The sequence below is a fragment of the Pongo abelii genome, chromosome X (assembly GCF_028885655.2).
Source record: "Pongo abelii isolate AG06213 chromosome X, NHGRI_mPonAbe1-v2.0_pri, whole genome shotgun sequence".
Taxonomy (NCBI): domain Eukaryota; kingdom Metazoa; phylum Chordata; class Mammalia; order Primates; family Hominidae; genus Pongo; species Pongo abelii.
In genome coordinates this window covers 52,917,758-52,941,906 of record NC_072008.2, presented here as the reverse complement: position 1 = coordinate 52,941,906, position 24,149 = coordinate 52,917,758, and the positions used below count along the sequence as shown (strand labels likewise).

Below are 24,149 nucleotides of genomic sequence, written 5' to 3'. Positions count from 1 at the left end.
TCTTTGCACTTTTTTTGTAGTTTTCAGTATACAAGTCATTTACATCTTTGTTCAGATTTGTCCCTAAGCCTGACTATTTTTAGTGATATTTTAATTTGCACTGTTCCTAGTTTCAACTTTCAGTTGTTGAAATTAACTTCCAGTCCACCCTAGGACTACCATTGGCTGAAACACTGTCTCTTCTAATATATAAATTTCTAATATATAACTTCTAATAGATAAACATACAATTGATTTATATGTTGATCGCTTACTCTGCAATCTTGCTAACCTCAATTATTGTAGAAGCATTTTTTTTAGATTGACTTTTCTATATACACTCTCATGTAGTCTTTGACAAAAGATACTTTTACTTGTCCCTTCCAATCTGAATGCATTTTTTTTTTTTGGCACTGGACACAATCTCCAGTACAAAGCTTAACTATGCCCACATTCTTGCACATGTTAGTCTTAGATTGTAGTATCCTGCAGGTAAATACTCAGAACAACTTCCAGCACTTGAATATTTACTCCTTCCCCCACCCCACATACTGGTAGAATTCATGTTGGGATACTACATTTACTATGAACATACACCCCTGATTTGAAACAAGACTAGGATACATGGTAAAGAATGTTTATTCACTAAAGTTTTGACAGACTGAGGTCATTGTTTCAGATTGGAAATAGGAAACTTAAAAGAACTACATGGACATTGGGTAAAAGAACATGGGTTGAAATTTGCCTGGCAGTAGCCCAAAAGTAAATGGTCTTCAAGGTGCATATGAAGGAACTGTAAGAGGGAAATGGGATAATTCACATCTCCACCAATAATTAAATGTAGCCACACTAGCTTGGGGGATTTGAGGTGAGACATCTAAAATACTAAGTCATGGTGAGGGCTGGAAGACAAAACAATGAATCACTTAATAGGAATGGCTGTGGGGAAGGGCTTGAAGGAATCATCCTGTCACTTCCATGTGAACCATGAACATTAAACATGGAGAAATGAGGAGCGGCAGCAGATCAGTTTGGGATGCATCTTCAGGGGATGCTGAAACAACAACAGCATTTGGTTTCCTCTACACCCCTGTCACCCCTCCCCCACAAGCCCAGGGAGTGGTCAGCAGTGGTGCTTTGTGATGTCTAAGCCACCCTAGGACTGTTATTGGCTGGGACACTGCCTGTATGATCAAACACAGCTCAAGGGTGTGGCTTTGCCTTGTCACCAGCAGGGTATATATAGGGAGGGCAAGAGCTCTGGGCCACTGGGAAGCTTCAATATAGCTGTGGAAGTCTGGACTCCACAAGATCCTGCTGTGGACATTCAACAACCAACCAGAATCATGGAAAAGCCCACTTCAAGCACCAATGGGGAGAAGAGGAAGAGCCCCTGCGACTCCAACAACAGAAATGATGAGGTAAGATTGTTAGGTTTTGAAGCGAAGGCGAGGATGAAAGAAAGACACACAGAGAGGGGGCAGCTCAAACAGCAACACAGGAATACTGCAGACGCTTGTGGAAGTGGGGGACCAGCTTAATGCCAGATCCCACCACCGCTTACAGCCTGGGGTACTTACAGGTATGGGTGGGAGGGATCTGGGCAGTATGGCTTGCTGCCCGGCAGGATATTGATAAGATGTTCTTATGATCAGGTGGTTTGGCCCTTTTTCTGGTGGAATATCATCGTGGTGTTCCTTAGAACTTTGCCAAGCAAGATACGATAGGGATGTTTCTTTAGCTGGGCCTTTGTCTGCCTTGTGGACAGGTGGTTAGGCAGGATGTTTCTCATGGCCTGAACCCCCATGGGATGTTTCACTTTGACCAAGGTCTGCAAAATAGCAAAGAACTTACAAAATGGTGCAGTTTGGACTAACAGACGACCCTACCCATGCTCCTCTTCTTCTTCCCCATAGATCCCTACCCTGTGATTCAACCTTGTTCTTCTCTGGATCAAACCCCTTCCTCAACCTGCATTCCTTCTCATAAAGCCCCCCTTGCTATCCAGTCTCTATCCTATTCACCCACAATAATGTCTTTCTGGCCTCTCCCTGTTTTCTTAACAGATGCAGGAGACACCAAACAGGGACTTAGCCCTCGAACCGAGTTTGAAAAAGATGAAAACATCAGAATATTCAACAGTATTAGTATTGTGCTACAGGAAGACTAAGAAAATACATTCAAATCAACTGGAGAATGACCAGTCCCAAGAGAACTCCATCAATCCAGTCCAAGAGGAGGAGGACGAAGGATCCTCACAGGAGGACGAAGACCTAGACTCATCTGCAGAATCTTCAAAGCAGGATGAAGACCTACAATTACCTGAAGGATCTTTCCAGGAGGATAAAGACCTAGGGCTATCTGAAGGATCTTCACAAGAGGACGAAGACCTAGACTCATCTGAAAGATCTTCACAGGAGGAAGAAGACCCAGACGCATCTGAAGGATCGTCAGAGGAGGGTGAGGAAGACTAATTAAACATGGAGAAACCAAATTGGACAAATCCTCACCACCAACGGCGATGATTACAATAAAATCAAGTTTGAGAAGCTGATGGCTGTGTATATCTCTGCCTGTTTTCTGATGGTGGCGGGGAAGGGAAGGGAAGAGGTAGGCATTTGAGAAGGGAGGGATATGAGGTCCTGTAGGGTTGGTGGACAGACTCACAGGTTGACAGTAAGCCAAACATTGTAAATAAGGCCTGGGGGAGCACTGATTCCTAAAGAAAATTTTCTTCTTAAAATTTTATCTCACAGGAAGTGGAGATGTGTATATGTTCATGCGACTGTACCCGGCAGCACGTAGTTCTGCTGAATGTACATATCAAAGGTATTCCCATCCCTTTTCCATTTGATATTTTCCTAGGTTAGAAGTATATGCTTTATAAAGAGTAAATGTTCTGTAAAACACAAAGCACAATACAGACATACACAGACCCCTCTGCTCACTCTCTCTAGAGGGACACAATTAAAAACTTTGGTTATAGGGCCGGGCACAGTGGCTTGCGCCTGTAATCCCAGCACTTTGGGAGGCTGAGGCGGGTGGATCACCTGAGGTTTGTGAGGTTTTCAAAGAAAGATCTTGATCAAAAGAGGGAATGTGAAAGCTGACTGTGCGAATGAAACAGCTTCTCCAGTGCCACTGAGCCTCATTTCAAAGCAGTGGAGATAATTAGAAAATTGTACTGTTACTATAAATGAATAACAAAAGGGGGAAATTGTAAGGGTAACTAAACATAAAATTGAGATTTTCCTGTTGCCAAAAGAGCAAGAAGAGACCTTTCTCCATTTCACTTTCCTTAGAGCATTTCCTTGAGAAAATTTGTATTTGTAAATTCTTCCTTTGATATGTAAGCCTCTGGCCACCCTACAACCCAGGAACGTCTTGAAGTTGAACTCCAGGCCTCAAGTGATCCTCCAGCCTCAGCCTCCCAAAGTGTTGGGATTACAGGCGTGAGCCACCAAGCACCGCCACCAGGAATGTCTTTCTTCAGGGCCATGGAGCCATCTCTTTGAAAGGTGAACGTCGAGGAAGATGATGTCCCTGTCTCCCTGTCACCAGGGGAGTTTAACTTAGGTGCCTTGATCCAAGCCGTAAGCACCTGCTCGTCATAGAGATATGAGTTTTATTTTTCCTTCAGATAAAGGCAATTAACTAACAAAGATGGGCACTCCAGTTACTCGATGAACTTAGGACTTGCCTGGGAGCATTTAGTGTTCACCCTTGGCTGCTGCTGTACAACAAGGCCAATTACCCACATATCTGGACTTTCTGATTTCTGCTACCACTTTTTATTTTTTGTTTGTTTGTTTTTGAGGTGGAATCGCCCTCTGTTGCCCAGGCTGGAGTGCAATGGTGCAATCTCAGCTCATTGCAACCTCTGCTGCCCAGGGTCCAGCGATTCTCCTTCCTCAGCCTCCCGAGTAGCTGGGATTACAGGCGTGCACCATCATGCCCAACTAATTTCTGTATTTTTAGTAGAGACGGGATTTCACCATGCTGACCTCATGATCTGCCTGCCTTGGCCTCCCACAGGGCTGGGATTACAGGCGTGAGCCACCACGCCTGGCCTCTGCTAACACTTTTGGATTGTATGAAACACTACACTTGAAAGTGTGGGATCTGGCTTCCTAGACAGCTGTCAAAGGAGCAGTTGATGCAATCTAGAAGTGTAGGGGAGTTCACATCTGTGGGGTAAATTTTGCCCAATAAGAAAAGGAACCAGGAGTGAGAGTCAGGTACGTAATTCCCCCTCCCCTCCCCTCCTCTCCCCTCCCCTCCCCTCCCCTCCCCTCCCCTCCCCTCCCCTCCCCTCCTCTCCCCTCCCCTCCCCTCCTCTCCCCTCCCCTCCCCTCCCATCCCCTCCCCTCCCCTCCCCTCTCCCCATGCACCATTCCAGGCATTGTTTCTCAGTATAGTCTGTCTAGAGGTGTCCTGTATGGCCCAAAGCCTGTTTCCTCGGGAATCTGAGCTAAAGCAATGGGCATTCAAACACTCGAAGACAGTGTTAAGTGTTGTGGAGGACCCAGATCTGGGCAGAGGAAAATTATCCCAATAAGAAAATTGACAATTTGAGGATGTGGAATAGAGGGAAGGACTAGAAGAACCAGTAGTAGTATAGCTTGGGGTACTATTTTTGGAGAAAAAGGCAGTTCTGGTGATTGTTGCAGCGAATTGCTCAGCTCTGTTTTATATATATATATATATATATATATATATATATATATATATCCCTTCTTTCCATCATTCTCCCCTATGAAATCGTCCATAAAGTATCCTTTTATAACTATCTATTGCCTGTGAAGTGAATTTTCTTTTTTTCTTTATCTTTTTTATTTAGAGATAGAATCTCTGTCGCCCAGGCTGGAGTACAGTGGTGCGATCTCGACTCACTGCAATCTCCACCTCCCGAGTTCAAATGATCCTCCCGTCTCAGCTGCCCTAGTAGCTGGGACTACAGGTGCGCACCACCAATGCCTTGCTAATTTTTTTATTTTATGGTATTTTTAGTAGAGAAGGGGGTTCACCATCTTGGCCAGGCTGGTCTTGAACCCCTGACCTCAGGTGATCCACCCGCCTCAGTCTCCTAAAGTGTTGGGATTACTGGCGTGAGCCACCGCGCCCAGCCTGTCACTTTCCTTTTGGAAAATAAAACATATTGAGTCTTGTGCCAAAATGCAGGGGAAGCTGCACCCAGACAGGTAACAAAATATTATATATATATAGATAGGTTTTCTACATACCAATATTAACCATTTAGAAAACCAAATTGAGAAAAAATACACTTATATGGTGACAAATATACATAAAATATCTAAAACCAGATGATTGGAGCAAGATGGCAGATAGATCCCGTGCCCCACTCAACATTCCATTGAACTGGGAAGAAAATGTTTTCAAGGGTCAATTCTCAAGAGTAGAGGAAAATAAGAAAACCTGTCAGTGGTCCACCAGAAATATTGAGGCATTCCTGGGAGATAGAGTAGATGGGATCAGACTGATAGAGAAACCCAAGGAGACAAGACCACAGCTCAAATCACTGTAGTAAAGAGATGCTGTTTGAGACAAGAGACTTACTCTGTTTCCCAGGCTGGAGTGCAGTGGCGTGATCTCGGCTCACTGCACACTCTATCTCCCAGGTTCAAGGGATTCTCCTGCTTCACTCCCCACTGTAACTGGAATTCACAGAGGCCTGCAACCACGGCCAGCTGATTTTTGTATTTTTAGTAGAGACGGGGGTTTCACCCTGTTGGCCAGGCTAGTCTCCAACTCCTGACCTCAAGTGATCTGCCTGCCTCGGCCTCCCAAAGTGCTGACATTACAGCGTGGGACACTGCGCCTGCCCAGGAGATGATCTTTGTAACAAAGCCTCTGAAAAACTCCAAACCCTGAATCAAAAAAACACGGAGCTGGAAAGGGCCTTAGGAAAATCATCAGGTAGGTTAATTTAAAAGTTCATTAGAAACATCTGAATCAGCCAGATTCCCCTCCAACACCACACTCAGATTGGCTGGCAGTAGCCACTTTTGTCTCTAAGATGAAACTCTGACAATTGTTCATTAAAGAAAGTGAACGCCTGGCGAGGTGGCTCACACTTGTCATCCCAGCACTTTGGGAGGCTGAGGCAGGAGGATTGCCTGAGGCCAGGGATCCACCCCAGTCTGGGCAACATAGTGGATGCTGTCTCTACAAAAAAATACAAAAACTAGCTGGGTGTGGTGGCCTGTGCCTGTAGTCCCAACTAGATCGGAAGCTGAAGTGGGAGAATCCCTTGAGCCTGGGAGTTCGAGGCTGCAGTGAGCTGTACGTGCATCACTGCACTCCAGCCTGGTCCACAGAGTGTGATCATGTCAAAAAAAAAAAAAAAAAACAAACAAAAAAAAACTACACACACACACACACACGAATGTAACGTATCAGAACTTGGTGTAACTTCAGCCCTTCACAAGGAGAGAAACACATTTGTGGAGAGGGGACCATGTTCACTCTTTATCTATCCATGATAGACAGATAGTCCGGAGCTTTATATACCCATGGAACCTAAGGAAAAATGTTGCCTGTCATAACTCACAATCTTCCAGCCACCCTTCCTTGTATCTGTCTTGTGGGCTTGGGGAATCAACTTATGGATCCCATCGTCCCAGGGAGAAAGAAAAATCAAATCCTTCATTATCTCTTTTGGGGTATGCTCTCCTCTATTTGCATGGAGGATATGGCACTCAATATCTAGTAGCCGAATGTTACATTTGTGTAATACAGAACTATGTTGGGATAAAATAGAATTTGTTTCCTCTGAGACACAGGTAGAGGTACGTCCACACTGACCTGGGTGGCAGCCACCTCTTCCTGCAGTGCCAGGCAGGGCATGCTCACAGATCTGGGGAACCTCTTACTCCTGGAGCCCCACAACCTCCTTCTTGGCACCCTCTCCCTCTGGTGGCTGTGACAGCCCACACTTGGCCTTGGGTCTCTCCTGCCACTCTTCTGCCCACCCTGCATATCTCTGTCTCCCACGGTCCCTGCTGTGACCACAACTGCCTGTCCCTCCCTACACTCTCTCTCCCCTAGGGCTCCTTGTCTTCGGTAAATGAACCCACAGCCTTTACATTGTGATTGGAAACAGAGCCTGGGGCTTGTTCAATTCTCCCTCCTTCCACCACACATCTGTCCTCCTTAATGTTTCTGAAGTCAGTGAGCTCCAAACTCAGCTCCTCCTGCACCTGCCAGCTGTAGGACCTGTGACAAGACGCCTACCATCTGTCTGGGACTCTGTCTCTCATCTATCATGTAGGCGTAATGATGACAGTGTCCTCCTTCTAAGGCTGGGGAGAACCAGGAGGCCAAGGTGATGGGCTATGGATGGTCAAAACAGCTCCAATCCTGCCTCCACCTGGGGCTGGTGTTTCAAGTCCATTGTGTGTGAATGGAGCTTTGATGTCTCCATTGACACACAATGGTTTGTTCTAAAATAGACTCCCCTGTGCCCATCCTTCCCCACTACTGTTTCACCTCTGTACCATGCAATGGTACCTGTGAGAAAGAACTGTCCCATTCCCAAATCATCGTCCCCACCCCAGCCCCCAGGCCCTTGATTGGTGAGACCCTTGATAGGCAGTCTCATGCTTCTGTCCAGGAGACTTTCCCACCAATTGCTCCCCTGCATGGAGACTAAGTGGACTCTTCTATTCCCTGGCCATCACAGGGTCTACAGTGCACGCATCTGCCTGATTCTTCCACGTTCCCCAGATGACGATTTCATCTGTGTCTCCTCCCACATCCACCCAAACGGACCCTCTCAGACCTTGAAACCGAAAATCATTCAGAGAGCAAAGGCCAAGATGCTCAACCACCTGCTGCAGAATCCTGCTCCAGGACTGAAATGTATAGTCTCTATCAAAATAAAAACCGGAGGCCAGGTGCTGCGGCTCACGCCTATAATCCCAACACTTTAGGAGACCAAGGTGGGATGATCGCTTTGGCCCAGGAGGTTAAGACCAGCCTGGGTAACATAGAGAGACTTTCTTGACAAAACCTTAAAAAAATTAGTGGGTCATGATGGTGCATGCCTGTAGTCACAGCTTCTCTGGAGGCTGAGGTGGGAGGATCACTTGAGCCCACGAGTTCAAGGCTGCATTCAGCTATGATCATGCCACTGCACTCTAGCTTGGGCAGCACAAGACCGCTTCTCTAGAAAAAATAAACAAACCAAGAAACCCAACAACTGGAAACATCCTCCTCTGGAATGGGGGTCAGGAACATCTGCCTGCCTTGTTCCCTGATGTCTCCCCAGCACCTAGAACAGTGCTCAGCACGAGAACACACTCATTAGTGTTTTGTTGAATAAATGACTCCTTTGACACAGCAATTCAACTTCTAAGAATCTTTCCTAAAGAAATATTCACACACGTGCAGAGACCTGTGCACACATTAATGAGAGGAGCAAACAACTGGGGAACGTTTGCAAAGGTTTATTAACTGTCAGTGACTGATACAGGGAATGAGAGGAGGGGAGTACATGCTGAACAGGAAACAGATTGAGGGGGGCTTGACCAGGACCCATGGCAATGGGGAAAAGCATATGGGAGATGCTTATACTGGTACTTGGTGCGTGTGTGTGTGTGTGTGTGTGTGTGTGTTTGTGTGTGTGGTGTGTAAATGCAGAGGAGAAAATCGGAAATTAAACACTCAGATCTGCCCTCAGTAGTCACATCTGGGGAGAGAGGAGGGTAGTGCTGTTCTATGGAGAGAATACCTGACTACACTTGCTTTCTGAGGTAGGTGCATGGATACAAAAACCGAAATACACATTAAGCATGTCTTGCTCATCAATGAAAACGCTAATATCTAACAGAATGGCACGCTGTAAGAAAATACAACGGAAACACTAACATCGGACTCTTGTCACACTAAGAAAAATGATGCTCAACTTTTCACTGTTGTGAACACTTGCTTTCACTTGCTATACACCTGATGACGAGGGGTCCGCAGCCATGCCCATGTTTGTGAAAGGTCACCACGTTCTGCTTCTCATCATGGGCATGTGTCATATCCCTGAGGCTGAGGCAAGAAGAGAGAAGGAAAGTAAGTGGCAGTGAGTTCCCACTGCCTGATAACTCAATCTCAACTCTTCCTGTCCTGCAGACCCTGCACACTCTGATTCTGCCCTACCCCAGGACCTGCACACGCCTTCCACGGTTCCTTGAAGTGAACCATCTGCTCATGCCTCAGTGACTTCCTCACCTGGTTTATCCATTCCTAGGCTAGAGGAAGGCATGGCCCACACACAGGGCTGACCTGGAGTTTGGGAACCCACAGCATCCTGGGTAGGGAGCATCCCTGGATATACAGGGCAGGGAGTAAAAAGAGCTTGCGAAGGCCAGGTGCGGTGGCTCACGCCTGTATACGCCAGCACTTTGGGAGGCCGAGGCGGGCGGATCACAGGGTCAGGAGACCGAGACCATCCTGGCTAACACGGTGAAACCCCGTCTCTACCAAAAATACAAAAAAAAAAAAAAAATTACCCGGGCGTGGTGGCGGGCGCTTGTAGTCCCAGCTACTGGAGAGGCTGAGGCAGCAGAATGGCGTGAACCCGTGAGGCGGAGTTTGCAGTAAGCGGAGATCATGCTGCTGCACTGCAGCCTGGGCCACAAAGGGAGAATCCGTCAAAAAAAAAAAAAAAAAAAAAAGAAAAGAAAACATGGGAAATCTCATCATTCAGCCTCAATGCTGTACCCTAGAAAATTATGAGAAGGGAATGATTTGGGGAATAAGTGACAAGATGGGATACCAGTACCATAACAGAATAGCACATCTGCAGGGATGTGGGGGATGAGCCGAAGGTTCACTTACGGAGTTACTCGTCGTCTTCTTCAGGGTCGCTGATCTCTTCATAAATCACCAGCTGCTTTCTCTCATGCAGTCTGTGGGTCCAGGCATGTTTCCCCCTTTTGGGTCCTATGATGGGGAAGAGTTGGAAAATGAGGGTTGGATCGGTTGGAGAGTGTTAGGCTCTGTTTTCTCAAAAAAGGAGATGCCTCCCCCCTCCCAAGTGCCCATGGGCCTTCTTTATCCAGTTTTTCACATTCTCTGGCTTAGAGAGGCTGAGACCTTAGACCCACACCAATATAGGCCAAATGCCAATTAAATTTTTAGCTTCTGTCCGTTGTTCTGTTCCGTTGTCGGGTTTAGATTCCCCACCTCTTCACTTATGGGAACATCCACCCTTACCTCCTTTCATTCAGCACGTGTTTTTATTAAGGGCACCGAGGCATACTTTTTTTTATTGCACCATATTTTCATAGTGCTTCACAGATGCTGCAATGTTTTTTTTGGAAACTCTCATCAATTTTACACTTTTCCATTATTATTATATCTGTTATGGTGATCTGTGATCAGTGAGCTTTGATATTATTACTGCAATTGTTTTTGTTGTTTTTTAGTCTTTTAAAATAATTTTAATTTTTTAATTTTTAATTTTTGTTTTATTTTATTTTGTTTGAGACGAAGTCTCGCTCTGTCGCCTAGACTGGAGTGCAGTGGAGCAATCTCAGCTCACTGCAACCTCTGCCTCTCCGGTTCAAGCGATTCTCCTGCCTCAGCCTCCCGAGTAGCTGGGACTACAGGAGCATTTCACCACGCCTGGCTAATAGTTTGTATTTTTAGTAGAGACGGGGTTTGACGGTATTAGCCAGGATGGTCTCGATCTCCTGACTTCGTGATCGGCCTGCCTCGGCCTCCCAAAGTGCTGGGATTACAGGCGTGAGCCACGGCGCCCGACCTTGTTTTTTATTTTTGTGCGTACACAGTAGGTGTATATACTTACAGGGTACGTGAGATGTTTTGATACACACATGCCATGTGTAATAATCACATCATGGAAAATAAGGTATCCATCCCCTCAACCATTTATCCTTGTGTTACAAACAATCCAATTACACTCTTCCAGTTTTTTAAAAATGTACAATTAAGTTATTATTGACAATAATCACCCTGTTCTGTGTAATTGTTTGGGGGGTGGGTACCAGGAACTGCACCCATAGAAGATGACAAACTTAATCGATTAATGTTTTGTGTCTTCTGACTGCTCCACCGATGAGCTGTTCCCCATCTCTCCTCCTTTTCTTGGACCTCCCTATTTCTTGAGACACACCTATATTGAAATTAGGACGATTAACAACCCTATAATGGCCGCTAAGTATTCAAATGAAAGGAAGAGTCGCATGTCTCTCACTGTAAATCAGAAGCTAGAAATGGCTAAGCTTAGTGAGGAAGGCATGATGAAAGCCAAGACAGGCTGAAAGCTTGGCCTCTTGCACCAAACAGCCAAGCTGTGAATGCAAAGGAATAGCTCTTGAAGGAAGTAATAGCATGTAATGTAAAGGAAAAGTTCTTGAAGGAAATAATAATACTAATACTCCAGTGAACACACGAATAAGAAAGCAAAACAGCCTTACTGCTCAAATAGAGAAAGTTTGAGTGGTCAGGATATTTGACGAAACCAGCCACAACATTCCCTTAAGCCAAAGTCTAATTCAGAGCAAGACCCGAACTCTCTTCAAGTCCATGAAAGCTGAGAGAGGTGAAGAAGCTGCAGGAGAAACGTGTGAAGCTAGCAGAGGTTGGTTCATGAAGTTTAAGGAAAGAAGCCATCTCCATAACTTAAAAGTGCAAGGTGAAGCAGCAAACCCTGATGGAGAAGCTGCAGCAAGTTATCCAGAAGATCTAGCTAGGATCACTGTTGAAGGTGGCTACACTAAACAACAGATTTTCAATGTAGATAAAATAGCCTTCTGTTGGAAGGAGATGCCTTCTAGGACTTTCATAGCTAGAGAGAATTGACTCGAACTTTGAAAGAAGTTCTACTGTGGGTAAAATGCTATCCAACAGCATCGCATACCACACAGAAATCCTTCATGAAATGGAAAGTTAATCAACGTGGCAAATTTCATTGTTGTGTTCTTTTAAGAAACTGCCACAGCCACTCCACCCTTCACCAACCACCACCTTGATCAGCCAGCAGCCATCAACACCAAGGCAAGTCCCTCCACCAGCAAAAAGAGTGTGACTCACTGAAGGCTCAGAAGATTGTTAGCATTTTTAACAATGAATTATTTTAAAATAAAGGTATGTACATTTTTAGACATAACGCTATTGCACTCTTAGTAGACTGCAGTACAGTGTAAACATAATGTTTTTATGCACTGCCAAACCAAAAAAACAATGTGTGTGACTCACATTATTGCAGTGGTCTGGAACCGAATCTGCAATATCTCTGAAGTACAACTTTACTGGGTATCAGGCACCGAGCTGAGTAAGATATTATCCCAGGTTATCAAAGATAGAATTGCTTGAGCACCTTTCATGTCATCAGGCCTTCTAGATTAAATTTAATGCCTCCAAACAATTTATGAACTATGATTCTTTATTTCCATCTTATGGACTAGGAATCTGGAGCTGAGAAAATTTGGAAGACTTGCCCCAAGTCACGTGGTTTTTTATATGGATGACAACTCCAGTCGGTATCTCTGGAAGTCCAGTCAAACATCTCATCTGGAGCTGGGCGAGCTCCTCAGCCCAGCCTGGACCCAGGCTTGTCTGGGGTCCATGCCACACACCCAGTCCACACACCTGAACATAGCCAGGGAAGCCAGAGGGTTTGTTCCCGAATTCTTTCCTCTTAGCAGATGTCTTGTTAATCTTCTCAGAGGTACTTGGTTTTCCCGGGGGGCACAGCTGTTTCCCATTGTTCTGTGAGCCAGATGCTTCTGGCACTCCCTTCGAATCATTTCCTTCCTCTGCTGGCTTCTTGGGCATGATCTTTATAATGTGAAGGTCACAGATAAACAGTATCGGTGACATTTCTATAGTGCTTTAGAGCTTACAAAGCGTCTTCACATGCATTACCTTAATCAATGTTCTCAACAATGCCGGGAGAGTTACACATGCCTAAATTAGGAGAAACCTGGGAAGTTAGAAGGGAAAGGAATGGCCTATGTGAATATGGTTTCCAGGGCTAGAATGCTTATCTTCACACTCTTTAAGACTGACATTCTTGCAAACAGTAAAAATCTCCATGCAATTAATCTAGGCAGCAAAGAAAGCAGTACCAGATCTGGCATACCACCCTACCGAGGCACCAACATTGAATGTGGAATTCAGTGAGGTGGTACCATACCAATTCTGGTTGCACTGGGATGTGTCACTGACCAACAATCTTAAGCTACTTTTTTTTTTTTTTTTTTTTTTTGAGACAGAGTCTCCCTCTGTCACCAGGCTGCAGTGCAGTGGCACAATCTCGGCTCACTGCAACATCCGACTCCTGTGTTTAAGTGACTCTCATGCAACAGCCTCCAGAGTATCTGGGACTGCAGGCAGGTGCTACCACGCCCCGCTAAGTTTTGTATTTTTAATAGAGATGAGGTTTTTCCCTGTTGGGCAGGATGGTCTTGATCTTTTGACCTAGTGATCCATCCACCTCAGCCTCCCAAAGTGCTGGGATTACAGTCGCGAGCCACCGCGCCCCGCTCTTAATCTACTTTTTATTCAGCTTCCTCATATATGAAATAGTGAAAAAATACATGTAGAATAGTCTACGGGAAAGTCCTCTCTGAGCTTGTAAACACTGTTTAAATATAGTAATAATAACAATTAATACCTTTCGTGATCCTTCCTTGAATTCGGTCTCCACACTGGCAACCCAACTCCCAGATCCCTTTACCCTCTAAACCAGAGTTGAATCTGCACTTGTGGGGTCACTCATTCAGGGGCCTCCGAGGGATCCCCTGGGCTGGGATGGGGGCTTCCGGGATGCCCCAGGTGCAGACAAGGTCCTCAAGGAGCTCACAGTAGGGAGGGGCCAACAGTCAAAACGATTCCTAAGCCATGCAAGTGGTCCCGGTAACAGAGCAGAGGCCAGCTGGTCTTTCCTATTGGGAGAATGGGTGTCTCAATGGAAGCACCAGCAGGCCCTATGAGGTAAAGCCCTAGTGAGCAACATCTGAACTTCATAAACAAATGCAAACGTGAATGAGCTTTAAATGGCTTGGAGCTCTGGATTAGACTACAACTGCCACTGCGCCCCAGGAAAATTCTTTAACATCTCTATACCCCAATAGCTTCATTTTATTATTATGTTGCTGATAACTATGATTCTTTGCTTCCATTTCATGGACCAGGAATCTGGAGCTCAGAGAACTTAGAAGATTTGTGCCAAGTCACATGGCTTTTATATGGATGACAACCGAAGTGTGTGACTCGTTATTATTTGGAGATAATAATAGAAACAATGTCATAGAGGTCTTCTTAAGGATTAAATACAGTAATCCATGTGAACTGCTTGAAATAGTATCTGGCATCACTATGAAAACAAAAGATGTATTAAGGATCACAACTGTTAGTATTATCAAGCCGTTGGTGCTACATAAGTTGTTGTGATAGACATGGGGAGAAGGAGGCAGTGAGGGCATTTTTGATATTCTCCCACTCTTACCAGTGTTCGCATCTGTGGAGGGACAAAGGTTCTCTGGTCCTTTAGATTTGAGAGATACTCACCTTCAGAAAGATTCTCTGGAGCCTGCCGAAAGTCATCTGAGGACGTTCAACTGAAAGAGAATACATCAGAATTTTTCTTTGTTGGTAAAGATTTCCAGACTCTAGAGACTTCTGTAGCATCAGGGTATTCTGCAGCAGAGGGTTATGAGTCCACTCATTGTTGAGGAGTTATTTCAGATTTGCTTCTGAATTATGTTTAGTCATGGTTGATTCATTTATCTGTGGCATCAACTCAGAATTTTCCATCTCATGGTTTATCAAATGGGGACTAAACTCCATCACAGTCTCATCTTATTCCTTTACATATCTTTTACTTTTTCCCAAATAATTAAATTGATTGGTTAGGAATCTGAACTGTATCCACTCAAGATATGCAACAACTGAAAATCATTGTACACTTCAAATGGGTGAATCTTATGGTATGTGAATTAAGCTGTTAAATGTGTGATGAACCATGGATGATTTAGTCCAGTGGCTCTGAAATATTTTCAGTATAAAGACACTCCTTTAACGTCAAAATCTTGGCAGACACTCAAGCACTGGATTTTCAGATCTCTTACAGTGATCGTGGGAGATTGTAGAATCTGGCCCTTTTAGTTGGGGAGTAATAGGTCTATTGGAGACAGTTTGGACATTCTGACCTTGTCTTATAATTGTGTTGTCAGAGCAGAAGAGCAAGTAAACACATATGACCCCTTTATATTCCTGAAACGTACAAAGATCTCTACCGAAGAACCTGTCTTTTTTTCACCCTATGTTATCTCTCCTCACTGACAAGTGGGAAAGCTCTCTGTGTGTTGGATGAGGGATCACTCTTTCAAACTCACTCCTGAGCTCATCACAGAGAATCAGGGTTCTTTGGGAATGAGAAGACTCTTTGGTTTTGATAAAATACAGAGAAACAGCGATGCTTATTACATAATGTGTTCATCACCCTCACTCCTAAGATACCTATCCAGTACCTACACGCTGTTAATGAAACAAACTCTGGAAGTTTCTGGCGAATCTGCAGTTGCAACATTTTCTTTCTTTTTTTTTCTCTTGTAACATTTTTTTTAGCAGTCCTTTGATTCATTAACAGTGCTTAGGAAGAACAACATGTCATTTAAAAAAGAAATATTTCAAACACACAGAAAAGTATGGGGAATAATATTGAGTCCAGTCGGATCTCAACATTACCCCACAGCTATGTTAGGTTTGATTTATTTATTCAGAATATTAGAAAATCTGCAAACAGGCCGGGCGTGGTAGCTCACACTTGTAATCCCAGCACTTTGGGAGGCTGAGGCGGGTGGATCACCTGAGGTCAGGAAGTTTGAGACCAGCCTAGACTACCTGGTAAAACCCCGTCTCTACCAAAAATAAAACAATGAGCTGGGTGTGGGGGCGGGCACCTGTAACCCCAGCTACTCCAGAGGCTGAGGCAGGAGAATCACTTGAACCCAGGAGGTGAAAGTTGGAGTGAGCTGAGATTGCCTTGTTGCACTCCAGCCTGGCCGAGAAGAGTGAAACTCCATCTCAAAAACAAAAACAAAGAAAACACACTGTCAACAAGTCACAGCTGAAGCTGTCTGTGCAGCACTCAGCAATCCCTGCCTTCCCTCCCTCCCCCACTTACAGCCAGTCACCTCAATTTGATGGATTTTTATTCACATTCATGTTTGTATACATTTACCATTTACTTATTATCTATAAAAATATATATTCTTGTTTTTCATGTTTTAAAATTTTATATGAATGGCCTCTGTAGTTAACTTTCTGCCTGCAATTTTTTTTCACTCAGCCCTGATGTGTATGAGGGAACAAATGCCTGAGGATCTTTCCCAGGTAGCTGAGCTGAAAAGCAGCTGGGCTTGAGGAGACCCTTTCCAGCCCCTTCCCATCTACTCACCCTGATTCCCTTGGTTACGGTCATTATCAAAATCATTCCCCTGGAGGTCTGTGGCCCCTGTATTACACATGAAAGGTGGGAGGGTGGCCTTGAAACCTAGAAAGAAGCAAAATGTTTATTCCTTAAGAGACAAGCTTTGACCTGCCACGGTGGCTCATATCTGTAGTACCAGCGCTTTGGGAGGCTGAGGCTGGAGTATTGCTTGAGGCCAGGAGTTCAAGGCTGCAGTGAGCTATGACTGCACTACTGCAAACTAGCCTAGGTGACAGACTGAGACTCAGACTCAAAAAAAAAAAAAAAAGAAAGAAAGAAAGAAAGAAAGAAAGATACAAGCCGAGAGAAGGAAGGTAGGGACGGTGTGGGGGTGCCGGGATGCCACAGAGACACTTGGACTCATCAGAACAGAAGCCTAAGGGAGAGAAACGTGCAGGATCCAGGTATGAGCTCCACTGTGGCCAGTCCCTGCCCTCAGCCCTGACAGGATACAGAAGAGCAGAACACCCAGAAGCTGCCTTGTGATTTTTCCCTGCACAAAAGGAAAATGTGGGGTACTTTCTGCAGCCTAAGAAGTAGCCAAAGCAGGAAAAGGGATGCTCATGTGTCCCCAGACTTGTCTGTACCTAGAACTTTCTGTTACCTAGTTTAGTCATGGCCTCATACTTTCTCTTCATATACACATAGATGATTTTCTCCGAGGATTTCATCTTTTCCCACTCTTTCTTAGAGAAGTATTTGGCAATATCATCGAAGGACTAGGAAAAGATAAAAGAGGAATTTTGTCAGTGACTCAGTTAGACATGTCTGCCATTCAGCTGGAGTCGCTTCCCGTGTGCTGGATCTGGGAAGTGAGGATGATGCCATGGCTAACTGACAGAACATGAGCGACCTTTCCTAGCTTCACCCCTGCCACACAGTAGGGCTTTAGTGCTGCTGACTGGCTCTCTTCCCACTTTCCAGAATGGACTGAGATTCACCAAATGTAGTGCACGGTCACAGACTTGTCTCCAAGAATGGTAGTTGATGACAGAGCGAGGATGGGAGGCTCCCAAGGGTCCAGATCTCCCCCAAGACCCTGGTCCTTGTCTCCAGTATCTCTGTCCTCCCCTCCTCAGAAACTTGGTCACCCCACACTGTCCCCTGGGCCACTACTCTGCCCCCTCCAGGTCACCTCACCTTTTGTATCTTCTCTGGTATTTGAGCACCAGCCCTAGGTCTCCTTGCAAAGGCGTCGTCTCCATTCATGGCACCAAGAGCAGTATGACCTGCAAGAGAAACAGACTGAGTCTTTCCAGCCACAGGAGCTTTGGTCTTGTGGAGGAAGAAATCTGTGAAGGCCGGCCACCCTCAGTCACCTGGAATCAGGTGCTTCATTTCTCCATTCGGGGCTTATCTTTCCCTGAGTAATGGCATGGGGAGAAGTCAGATGAAAATAGGGAACCAGGGGTCTCTGGGAGAAGTATTGATTTGGGATGACAGGTTTCCTATGGGCAAAGCAGCCTTGAGTCTTTAGGAGGGGTTGGCTAATGTTGTTAGTAGTTTCCCTGGGGCTAGGCTTACTCTGAAAGATGTACAGACCCTTGTTGGGGAGGCAGAGATGTGACTGTGTAATTTTATTCAGTGGGGGCATGCTGACACCTCCACTCAATAAATAAAGGAAGGGAAATGAGTCCCAGAGATAACATGGTCTCTCCGGTGATGGATCTGATCAGGCAGAGGGATGGGGGGTTCCGTTCTGTGGAAGAGAAATGAGCATGGCTAATATGAACGGATTTAGAGGCTCTTACTGGGTAATTTGTAAATTATTAGAAGAGAGCTAGAATTTCTGAGACTACAAGAGCCCGCCATCACTTAGAGAGAATGTAGGGAGTTTCAAGGTGCAGCAATCAGCCAGGCACAGTGGCTCACGCCTGTAATCCCAGCACTTTGGGAGGCCAAGGAGGGCGGATCGCTCGAGCCCATGAGCTTGAGACCAGTCTGGCCAACATACCGAAACCATCTCTACTAAAACAACAACAATAACAAACACACACGTGCACACACACACACACACACACACACAAACAGAAGCGGAGTGGTGTACGCCTGTAGTCCCAAGGCCTACGCGAGAGGATCACTTGATCCCAGGAGGAAAGATTTGAGTGAGGTTTTTTTTTTTTTTTTTTTGAGTCATGGTCTCTCTCTGTTGCCCAGGCTGGGATGCAGTGGTGTGATCATGGCTCACTGCAACCTCCGCCTCGTGGGTTCAAGTGATCCACCAGCTGTGGCCTCCAAAACTGCTGGAATTACAAGCGTGAGCCACCGTACCCGGCCCAAATTTGTTAAGTTACTAGAGTTCCCAGGAAAAGTCCCATACCTGAAAAAGTTAGAAACTGACAGGAAGGATTTGAGATGGCGACCTGCCTCACATACACTCCTTATTAAAACTAGATAACAAATGCACCGCGGAGGAGGGGAGGGGTAGGAAGAACGGAAAAAGAAAATCAGCGCATGCTTACTCTGATTTTGGAAGAATCCAAAGAGAAAATCAGACCGTGCGTACTCTGAGTACGGAAGAATCGAAAGAGAGAGAAAGTCAGAGCATGCGTACTCTGAACTTAAAGTAGCCAATCCCGGGGGATGCTTTAGGCGGGAAAATCAGAGTCTCCGCCCCCAGTTTGAGAAGGTTCTGTCCCTGGAGGCTGGACTGATAGACGTCACATCCTCATCAGCTTCCCTTATCCCGCCTACTGTTCTGACTTCTGATTGGCCAGATGGAGTTCACTAACTGCCCTGATTGGTCCATCATCCTTGCCCAGTGACATTGCACAATATTGTCTTCTCCTCCAGCAACACTTTGTTGCCACTGCAACAAAGTGGGTGGTCCTCAGGCGCCATCAGGAGATTTTGAACTCTCTGAAGACCGTCCCTGGATCTCGGGTTAAAAATCTGGATTCTAGTCTGAACAGCGAGAAGAAAAAAATAGTCGGATCTGTGATTTTTCTACTTGAAAGACACAATGTTTTCCAGACTAGCACATTTGCAGAGCTTTGCTGTACTTAGTCGTGGCTTTCATTCTTCAGTGGCTTCTATATCTGTTGCCACTGAAAAAACAGTCCAAGGCCCTGCAACCTCTGATTACATTTTTGAAAGGGAATCTGAGTGTGGTGTGCACAATTACCATCCTTTACCTGTAGCCCTGGAGAGACGAAAATGTATTTACTTATAGGATGTGATTGTGGTATTGGTTACATCCGCCTTGGCCAATCTTCCCACCTCGGTCTCGCCACTACAGGTGGGAACCACCGACCCCCACTAATATTTTTTGTTTTTTGATTTTTTAAAAGAGACGGTTTCGCTATGTTGGCCAGGCTGGCCTCAACCTCCTGGGCTCAAGGGATCCTTCCACCACGGCCTCGGGACTACAGGCATGCACCACCCGGCCCATGCTTTATTTATTTATTTATTTTTTAGTGGAAACCAGGTTTAGCTATGTTGGCCTGGGCTCAAGGGATCCTCCCGCCTTGGCCTGGGGACTACAGGCATGCACCACCCTGCCCACGCTATTTTTTTTGCTTCTTTGTTTGTTTCTTTCTTTAGTAGAAACCGGGTTTCGCTATGTTGCCCAGGCTGGCCTCAATCTCCTGGGCTCAAGTGATGCTTTCATCTCGGCCTCAGGACTACAGGAGTGTGCCATTCTGCCCTGCTCATTTTTATTTTATTTATTTATTTATTTATAGGAAAGACAGGCTTTCGCTATGTTGGCCAGGCTGGTATTGACCTCCTGGGCTCAAGCAGTCCTCCGACCTTGGCCTCGGAACTACAGGGGTGAGCCATCCCACCCACGCAATTTTTTGTTGTTCTTGTTGTTAGTAGAAATGGGGTTTAGCTATGTTGGCCAGGCTGGCCTTGACCTCCTGGGCTCAAGCAATCCTCCCGCCTCAGCCTGGTGACTACAGGCTCACACCACCCCGCCCCCACTAATATTTTTAATTTTTCTAGTAGAGAGTTTTGCTATGTTGTCCTGGCTGGTCCCTACCTCCTGGGCTCAAGCGACCCTCCTGCTTCCGATTTGGGACTACAGGCATGCACCACCCTGCCTTTTGCTATTTTTCCCAGGCTGGTCTTGACCTTCTGGGCTCACTCAATGATTTGAACCTTGGAAGCGGAGGTTGCATTGAACTGAGATCACACCACTGCACTCCAGCTTGGGCGACAGAGCAAGACTGTCAAATAAATAAATACATCCATACATGAAAGAAAGAAGAAAGAAAAGAAAGAAAAGAAGGAAAGAAGGAAAGAAGGAAGGAAGGAAAGAAGGAAAGAAAAGAAAGAAAGAAAGAAAAAGAAAGAAAGAAAGAAAGAAAGAAAGAAAGAAAGAAAGACAAGACCAGCTGAATCTCTGTAAAAACAGTAAGCTTTGTGGTATATTAACTTACCCTCATCCCATCTCGTGCTCCCAGCTTGGTTCTGTTCATTGCTGATGAAATACAGATAGGATTGGCCAGAACTGGTAGATGGCTAGCTGTTGATCATGAAAATGTCAGACCTGATATAGTCCTCCTTGGAAAGGCCTTTTCTGGGGGCTGATGCTCTGTGTCTGCAGTGCTGTGGGAGAATGACATAATGCTGAGCATTAAGCCAGGGGAACATGGGTCCACATACGGTGGCAATCCACTAGACTGCCGAGTGGCCATCGCAGCCCTTGAGGTTTTAGAAGAAGAAAACCTTGCTGAAAATACAGAAAAAAATGGGTATTCTCTTGAGAAATGAACCCATGAAGCTACCTTCTGATGCTGTAACTGCCGTAAGAGGAAGAGAATTATTGTGTGTATGTATGTATGTATGCATGTATGTATTTAGAGTCAGAGGTTCACTCTGGTTGCCCAGGATGCAATGGTGCGATCTTGGCCCACTGCAACCTCTGCCTGCTGGGTTCTAGCGATTCTCCTGCCTCAGCCTCCTGAGTAGCTGGGATTACAGGCACGCGCCACTATGCCCAGCTAATTTTCATATTTTTAGTAGAGACTGGGTTTCACCATGTTGGCCACGCTGGTCTTGAACTCCTGACCTCAGGTGATGCACCCACCTCGGCCTCCCAAAATGTTGGGATTACAGGCGTGAGCCACTGTGCCCGGGAGGAAAAGAATTATTAATTTCTATTGTTATTAAAGAAACCAAAGATTGTGATGCTTGGAAGGTGTGTCTACGACTTCAAGATTATCCACTTCTGGCCAAGCCAACCCATGGCGACATCATCAGGTTTTGCCTCCGCTGGTGGTCAAGGGGGATGAGATTCGAGAGTCCAGTGAAGTCATTAACAAGACCATTTTGTCGTTCTGAGGGTAGCAGCTGTTTTCAGTGGTCCCTGGGAGCTGGCTGGAGACAGGTGGTCTTGTAAAAGCTCTGCTCTTAATGCGGGCACATTCCACTCCATGTGTCTTCAAAACCTTTTTGTGGAGTATCTGTTTTTTTCAGTTGATACATAGTAGAACAACGTTTATGAAGCTGCTGTTTGCTTTGTAACGTAAGAGCATGCAATGGCATCTATATTCTGTGAAAGTGTTTCGATGTGTTGTGTACTTTCTAAGGTTAAACGTATCTATATATACAGACAGCGTTTAAATTACATCCTTCAGTATACTTTATATATGTTTTTATAATTTCCTTGCTGGTATAAATGCTTTGTATTTGAAAAAGTTATCTCTAGGGAATTACATAAAAGACTTCACCTTATAAAGTCAAATCATTGTTATCATTGAATTTTAGGAAGGATGAATGGTTAAGTATGTATAAAATACTAATATTAAGTAAACTTCATGTTGGCCAACACCAGGATGTATTCTATGGATGTCATTATTTTCAATTAAGAATTAGTGTTTAACATTCCTAAATTGTTTTGAGTGCTTGCTTATAATTTGTTAAAAAAAGTTTATTTTTAATATTTCTTTAAATGTAACATAAAGCTTATATTTCAGAAAAAAAAAAAAGATACAGAACATGCCCGGGTGCAGTGGTTCACGCTTGTACTCCCAGCACTTTGGGAGGGCGAAATGGGCAGATTACTTGAGATCAGGAGTTCGAGACCAGCCTGGCCAACATGGAGAAGCCCCGTCTCTACTAAAAATATAAAAATTAGCCAGTCATGGTGGCACACGCCTGTATTCCCAGCTACCTGGGAGGCTGAGACAGGAGAATCGCTTGAACCCGGGAGGCAGAGGTTGCAGTGAGCCAAGATCATGCCACTGCACTACCGCTAGGTGACAGAGTGAGAATCCCTCTCAGAAAAAAAAAAAAAAAGGGTACAGAACATTTCCATCACCGTAATGCTATCCCTTGTGCTACTCATTTTTAGCATCCACCATCCCTAACCCCTGGCAACCACTAATCTGTTTTTCATTTCCATAATTTCGTCTTTTCTACAATGCTGTATAAATGAAATCTTACAGTATACAACGTTTTAGGGGCTTATTTCATTCAGCATAATTCCATGGAGATTCCTCCAAGATATTGATATTTATGTATCAATAGTTCATTGTTGTTGTTGTTGTTGTTGAGACGGAGTCTCACTCTGTCGCCCAGGCTGGAGTGTGGTGTCTCGGCTCACTGCAACCTCTGCCACCCAGGTTCAAGCGATTTTCCAGCTTCAGCCTCCCAGGTAGCTGTGACTACAGGTGCATGCCACCACGCCCAGGTAATTTTTATATTAGTAGTAGAGATGGGGTTTCAACATATTGGCAAGGCTGGTCTTGAACTCCTGACGTCATGATCCACCCGCCTCGGCCTCTCAAAGTGCTGGGGTAACAGGGTGAGCCACTGTGCCCTGACAATAGTTCATTTTCATTACTGAGTAGTATTCCATAGGATGGATGTACCACAGTTTGACCATTCACTTATTTTAGGACATATTGATTATTTCCAGCTATTGGCTATTACAAGTAAAGCTGCTATGAACAATTATGTACAAGTTTCTGGATGGGCATACATTTTAATTTCTCTGAAGTGTAATTGTTGAATTGTATGGTCATTGCATGTTTAGTTTTATAAGAAACTACCAAACTGCGTTCCAGAGGGGCTGTAAGATTTTACCTTCCCAACAGCACTTAATGAGGTGTCCAGTTTCTCTGCATCCTTGTCACCATTTGGTGTTGTCGCTATGTCTTTTATTTCAGCTATTTTAATAAGTGTGTAGTGATACCTCACCGTGGTGTTAATTTTCATCTAGTGAAGTAAATTAGTGTTGAACATCTTTTCATGTGCTTATTTGCTTATTTCCTCTTCAGTGAAATGTATGTTCATATCTTTTCATGATTTTCTAATTGGATTATTTGTTTGCATTTTTTACCATTGAGGTTTCTTTTACTATTATTATTTTTCTTGAGACAGAGTCTCTCTCCGTTACCCAGGCTGGAGTGCAGTGGCATGATCTTGGCTCACTCCAACCTCCGCCTTCCAGGTTCAAGCGATTCTCGTGCCTCAGCCTCCCGAGTAGCTGGGATTACAGGCACGCATCATCATGCCTGTCTAATTTGTGTATTTCAGCAGAGGTGTGTTTTTTGCCATGTTGCCCAGGCTGGTCTTGAACTCCTGGCCTCAAGGGATCTGCCCTCCATCCACCTCGACCTTTCAAAGTGCTGGGATTACAAGTGTGAGCCACCATGCTCAGCCTACCGTTGAGTTTTGAGAGTAGTATACATATCCATTATATATTGTGGATGTGAGTCCTTTCTTGGATATGTGGTTTGCAAACATT

General features: G+C 45.0%; 2 protein-coding genes and 1 pseudogene across 5 annotated transcripts; 2 read left to right on the top strand and 1 right to left on the bottom strand.

The window, feature by feature from the left end:
* Positions 1-970: 970 nt before the first annotated feature.
* LOC129047312 (sperm protein associated with the nucleus on the X chromosome N2) lies at positions 971-2,533 on the top strand. Its single transcript, XM_002834675.5, has 2 exons — positions 971-1,400; positions 2,046-2,533. Exons 1-2 carry the CDS (start codon positions 1,326-1,328, stop codon positions 2,451-2,453), a joined length of 483 nt encoding a protein of 160 aa, XP_002834721.3. The 5' UTR covers positions 971-1,325; the 3' UTR covers positions 2,454-2,533.
* A 7,299-nt stretch (positions 2,534-9,832) lies between these two features.
* On the bottom strand, positions 9,833-17,662 carry LOC112130770 (protein SSX7). 4 transcript variants are annotated; one of them, XM_054544226.1, is made up of 7 exons: positions 17,594-17,662; positions 17,293-17,433; positions 17,058-17,172; positions 16,421-16,516; positions 14,530-14,579; positions 12,662-12,795; positions 9,833-9,935 (listed from the first exon to the last, which is right to left on the bottom strand). In XM_054544226.1, the coding sequence occupies exons 1-7, from the start codon at positions 17,660-17,662 to the stop codon at positions 9,833-9,835; spliced, it is 708 nt and encodes a 235-aa protein (XP_054400201.1). The 4 variants fall into 4 exon arrangements, with proteins under 4 accessions (XP_054400201.1, XP_024096376.1, XP_054400202.1 ...); XM_024240608.1 differs by lacking the exon at positions 17,293-17,433 and adding an exon at positions 11,013-11,117 and having other exon boundaries at positions 9,833-9,933; positions 12,660-12,795; XM_054544227.1 differs by lacking the exon at positions 17,293-17,433.
* Positions 17,663-17,677: 15 nt separating this feature from the next.
* LOC100450220 (ornithine aminotransferase, mitochondrial-like) lies at positions 17,678-21,739 on the top strand (annotated as a pseudogene).
* Positions 21,740-24,149: the final 2,410 nt, after the last annotated feature.

What these genes read in the sequence shown, in the direction of transcription:
- LOC112130770 (XM_054544226.1), bottom strand. Translation starts at nt 17,662, where the DNA reads ATGAATGGAGACGACGCCTTTGCAAGGAGACCTAGGGCTGGTGCTCAA. An exon ending in TACCAGAGAAGATACAAAAG is followed by an intron (nt 17,434 to 17,593) that starts GTGAGGTGACCT and finishes GTCATCAACTAC; the next exon opens with CATTCTTGGAGACAAGTCTG. An exon ending in CCGTAACCAAGGGAATCAGG is followed by an intron (nt 14,580 to 16,420) that starts GTGAGTAGATGG and finishes ATTCTCTTTCAG; the next exon opens with TTGAACGTCCTCAGATGACT.
- LOC129047312 (XM_002834675.5), top strand. Translation starts at nt 1,326, where the DNA reads ATGGAAAAGCCCACTTCAAGCACCAATGGGGAGAAGAGGAAGAGCCCC. An exon ending in CCAACAACAGAAATGATGAG is followed by an intron (nt 1,401 to 2,045) that starts GTAAGATTGTTA and finishes TTTTCTTAACAG; the next exon opens with ATGCAGGAGACACCAAACAG.